Source organism: Alligator sinensis, unplaced genomic scaffold (genome assembly GCF_000455745.1).
Source record: "Alligator sinensis unplaced genomic scaffold, ASM45574v1 scaffold570_1, whole genome shotgun sequence".
NCBI classification, from domain to species: domain Eukaryota; kingdom Metazoa; phylum Chordata; order Crocodylia; family Alligatoridae; genus Alligator; species Alligator sinensis.
The window spans coordinates 295,622-301,103 of NW_005841997.1; the positions used below are offsets into that span (position 1 = coordinate 295,622).

Below are 5,482 nucleotides of genomic sequence, written 5' to 3' on the forward strand. Positions count from 1 at the left end.
TATCTGTTCAACTCCAAGGTGATCCGTTTATCTCCATTACTTGTTCACTCTTCTTCCCTAGAGAAGAGTGAAAAAATTCCCCTGAAGACTCCAGGATGCTGCAATTGGCTCCATGCAGCCATTTCAGACACTGATCCAAGTAGGTCTAGTTTTAAAGCAGGTTGAGGCAAAGGGATTTCTCTGCCTGAAGCACTTGGCAGCCTAATGCCCTTGTTTTTCATGTTAGTACGACTTCTGATTTATGCCAAAAATCCTCTGGCTTGTGCCATGCAGATGGCAAAGAAAAGTCCCAAAGCTGCAGAACTGATAGGATGTAGCAGCCTGAAATCCACTACACTGCAGACAGGCACCAGGTTTACTGTTCGAACTTATTTTAAGCCAACAGGGCAAATATAAAAATGAAATAAGTTTCACCCAAAAATGGTATCTGTACACAGAAGGAAGTAAAACAGATTTTACCCTCTTGGAAACTTCCATAAACCAACTTCACGAAAACCTCCAAAAATGGCTGTGGATACAGGCCACTGAAACTCTGAATATACTATTCAAGACAGCAGAGGTGGGCAAAAACCAAATTCAACGTTTGTTAATGTTGCATTTGCCTAAAGAAATCAGGTGTTTTCTACAGATATGGAAGATAAGAAACAGCAAACTCAAGTTTGAGGGACTACTTCTATGACACTTTTCAATATTTGAAATAGTATAAATTCTACAAAACTGAGATACCAGAGCACAGCTGAGCAGATAAGAAGCAGCTCACTTCATCAGCTACAGAGCTGAATCAGTAAACTGAGAAAAAAAACCCTGAAGTGTGCAAGACTTAAGCAAAATCCCAGAGACAGGCTTCAACTGAGTTCATTCTACAAATGTATTTCTAAACCTTACTTCCAAATTTCTGCCTCACTATTCCAACAGAAAATTCTGCGACTTTTCCCCTGTAGAAGTATCCATTAAGACCTGTATTAGTCAGTTTTCCAAATGAAACCTGATTTTCAAAAGAGCTCATCACCCAGCAATACCAATCAAAGGGAAGAAAAGTTGCTCAAGTGCCAAGCTCTTGAAAAATATGGCTCCGTCTGAATACAGTAGGGCCAAACGTGAGGTTTATTGTCTCTCAGAATGAATCCTTTGTTTATGCAGAGAACTGATCCATCACAGGCAGCAAGATGACAAGTTCCCCTGAGCAGTTTGACAACGTGACTCAACTCAGTCTGGGTAACAGAAGGGTAACAGGCTAATTCAGAATTTAGCTGCAGACAAATCTAAAAGTTTGACCCGACTGTAGTGGCATTTTTTTTTCCTGAAAAGAAGCCTGTCCTTAAGCATTAGAACTCCAAACTTATTTCACATCTAGGACAGCCTGCCATGAACTGCAAGAATCTAGATCCATGAGAAAATTGCTGGCAATGTTTGTGTGTGTACACACACACACACGCTGGACTTGACTTTGCTTTGTTTTTAACTTGCACAGCAAATATACATATATATAGGAAACATTATAAGGGAAACATACTACCAAGTAACTATGAAGCCAGACTCAGACAGGCATCAGTGCCGCACTCTTGCACAGAGTGACAGCTCAGAGAACAGCTGTTGTTCTACTTACCTGGACAGTCAACTTCATCACTCTCATCCTCACAGGTGGGCCATCCATCACACTGCCAGTTCAAAGGGATGCACTGGATGGTACCACTGCGACAAGCAAACTGCCCCGGGGTACAACGGAGCTCTGAAGAAATAAAAAAAAAAAAAAGGAAAAAAAGTGGCATTTTGCTGGTTTTCAGAAGCTCCAGATCCTTATTAAATCCTATATGGACATCAGCCACCTGTCCCTTTATAGACTGTAAAAATGTCTGAACAATTCAGCTTTTTTTTTTTTTTTTTTTTTTTTTAAGGCAGATCAGGTTCTTCTTAGCTTCACATTTAAAAAAAAAAAAAAAAAAAAAATGAGAAATTAATATATTGTTTTCTTCACAGTTCGGAAACTTTTCTTTCCCAGGCTACTGCTTAGGGAAGTGTCCTATCAGACCTCTTGACAGTAAAAACCTTCCACTGAAGATGCCATCATTGTAAGAAATACCATGTGCAAAAAATTACAGGCCAGATTTTCAGCTGATGTAGTCCCACCACAGTAAACCAAACTACACTAGTATACAAGTGCTACAGGCCTGACCTTACAGCTTCAGTATTCTTACACATCAGGTTCTCGCTCACCCTGGAGCATGGCTGAGAAACGTCTAGGAAAAAAAATTTCAACTCGCCATACACCAAATTTGGTAATATGTTGATGCCACCAGAACAAAAGTACCTGTATCTGAAATTCTGCCATACATTCAATCTTTGCTCCAACTTGAAGTTTACACATCTCAGTTATTTTCCTACTGAAATATACTGTCAAGCAAAATCCAAAAGCCAAGCTAGTTATATGTCTGCAGATATAGAACTATGTCCATCAAGGATACAATCCCCCCTCCCCCCGAGTAAAACAGCTGTGCCATAGACATGCTGGCTTTCAATGCAATTGTGCTGGCAGATAGTGCTTTGAAATGCTTCAGTGAATCAATGCTACTCACAAAACAAGTTAAAGCAGCACAAAACAATCTTGCTGGAACAACCAGGGTCATCCCAAAGATGCTAAGCTGATACAGTTTACTGATAAAGTGCCTTTTATCACCAGACTTCTGTTACATAACTGAAAAAACATTCTTAACACAAAATAAAAGTTTGGTAGTTATGAAATACTATTACTTTATAGACCACAGCGGTACTCATGTTAGAGATAGAAAATAAATAAAGGTGCATCATCTTCTTAACTTACCATATACTCAGAAAAGACAGGTCACAAAATAGCCAAGAACCCATATCTGATCAGCTGCTACTGGTAAAAATATATGGTATAGCTAAGCCAAGAGTGCTGACCCATTTTAGTTGGTGTTAACCTATCCCACGAAGAGAGCACACATTAAAAATAAACAAACCCTCAACCTCAGCACGAGAGATCACTAAGCAAAGGGAAAAAGTAGTAAATTTCTCCAAATAAAAACTGAAAACATTTGTTTCTCAAAAATTAAGATGACCAGCATCTTACAAAACACCCAAGTTAACAAAATACACGATCATAGCTAAGGTAGGGCTGAAACTTCTGCTAGTCAGATTTATAAGTTCATGGAAGCACATTCACACTTCAGTGAGTGACAGGAGGCTGTTTTATCCTTTCGGTATCCAATATCAGCACTCAGTGATACTTTCTTCAGGGAATTCCATGGTTGCCACTTCAAAGATGGAAGTTCACTGAGACTTATGGTACTTCTGTGCACAGGGCAGAAATTGGGCTTAAAAAACAAATTTTATATTATGACCAGCCAAAGGCTTCTGAAATCACTCCTACCTGCTGCTATAGAAGAATTTCATTTCCATCTTAATGCCTTTGATGTAAGTGCTGGCTAGATTTGTGCGTTTAAGCCTTGAGTCTGTGGTCTTCATTTAAATAAACATTTTACAGTCCTATACTGGGCCTGAAGACTCCACAGGAGTTGTAGAGACATGCTGCAGCACGAATAAGAAGAAATGCCCTTTTTGCTCCTCTAACTACTCATACATCAAGGGGTTTAGATAAAAGGATGCTGCTATCTCATCATAAGTAATGCGTAAGTAGAATACCACTAAAGTAGTTTATGAGGTCAAGAGAATCACGCAGTGGTATTAAGGCCCTATACATACTGTAAATATGCTGAATAACAAGGCCTATATAACCCTGCCCCAATTTATGATTCTCCTTTCTATACATTGAAGCAAGAAAGGACAAGTTAAATACCACACTGACCTATCCTTGGTCACCTTTGTACATTACAAACCCATCTCTTTAGGAAGAATCCCTCCACACTTGGAAAACTGTCAGACTTCTAATTTGTCAGGAATCAAAATTAGGCTAATTGGGTCGTCATAACAATGAACGCTTCTTCCAAATGCCAAGCATCCTGCTACTGTCACAAGCATAAAATGCTGCAAACCACAGCAGAAAGTCACATGATTCTTTTCCATGTAAAAAGAGTTTATATAAATGCACAGCAAATAGAACTTCTCCTTACTTGAAGGATCAGCAATGATGTTATCCATGCCACCAAGCATTTACTTCCACATATTAAAGTTTAATAATCCAATTGCAATTTTCCCCCCATAGAATCAAGCTTCCTCTCACGTGTGGATGCCCTGTCTGACACAAGAGGTCTACAGGCCAATTAGAGGTAAAGCTCTGTTCGACTGGTACTGGCAACCGGGGATGACCTAAATCGGCAACTTAACAATTGCTGTCACCCAGCTTCCCATCAATCACGAGCTGATTACCTTCACCATCTGCTGTAAAGCTGGCAAGACAGTCAGCAATACAGAAGTCCTCGGCTTCAGAAAAGCTGACTTTGACAAGTTCAGGAGACTTGTCGGTGAGGCCTTAAGGGACCATGACCCAAAGGGGAGGGGAGTTCAGGAAGAGTGGTTGCTCCTCAAGGGAGCGATCCTTGATGCACAAACTAATGCCATTCTGTCTCGAAGGAAAGGCAGCAAAAGGGCACAGCAGCCCCCTTGGCTCTCCAGGGAACTAGCGGACCTCCTGCGGCTAAAAAGTAAGACCTATGAAGAATGGAGGATGGGATCCACCTCCAAGGAGGAATATTCTACAATGGTCCGGACCTGCAGGGGGTGAACCAAGAAAGCCAAGGCTGCAACTGAGCTCCAACTGGCTACAAGTATCAAGGACAATAAGAAGTCCTTTTTTAGATACGTGGGGAGCAAGGGCAACATTGGACCCCTGCTAAACCAGAAGGGACAACTGACAACCGACGCCCAGGAAAAAGCCAATCTACTAAATGGGTACTTTGCATTGGTCTTTCATCGGTCCCAAGGGTTGCCTCTGCCCATTACGGGACAGCGAGCCCCGGGTGCGGGAGATCCCTTGCCCTCCATCAATGCTGACCTCGTGAAGGAACACCTTGAGAGGCTGGACACCGTCAAGTCAGCTGGCCCTGACAATCTTCACCCCAGGGTACTCAAGGAGCTGGCGAGCATCATAGCCCAGCCCCTGGCACGGATCTTTGAGAACTCCTGGCGCTCTGGTGAAGTGCCCAACGACTGGAAGAAGGCCAATGGGGTGCCTATCTTCAAGAAAGAGAGGAAAGTGGATCCAGCAAACTACAGACCCATCAGCCTGACCTCTATCCCAGGGAAGGTCTTAGGAAAAAATCAAAGAGGCCATCCTCAACAGACTGGCCAATGGCAACATCCCGAGGGATAGCCAGCATGGGTTTGTTGCGGGTAGGTCGTGCTTGACCAATCTCATTTCCTTTTATGCTCAGGTGACCCATCACCTGGACAAGGGAGAGGAGATTGATGTCATATATCTTGACTTCCAAAAAGACTTCGATCTGGTATCCCATGATCACCTCTTGGCAAGACTGGCCAACTGCGGCCTCAGGTCAACCACGCTCCA

At 42.2% G+C, this 5,482-nt stretch overlaps 1 protein-coding gene across 2 annotated transcripts in view; it reads right to left on the reverse strand.

Annotated features, from left to right (window-relative positions):
• DGCR2 (DiGeorge syndrome critical region gene 2) overlaps positions 1-5,482 on the reverse strand; it is a 44,683-nt gene that overhangs the window by 33,483 nt on the left and 5,718 nt on the right. For both annotated transcript variants that reach the window (XR_003093557.1, XM_025201523.1), the window contains exon 3: positions 1,607-1,729. Coding sequence is in view for 1 of the 2 variants with exons in the window: in XM_025201523.1 (XP_025057308.1) it covers positions 1,607-1,729 (123 nt within the window). In the remaining variant the exon portion in view is untranslated. The remainder of the gene's footprint in view (positions 1-1,606; positions 1,730-5,482) is intronic.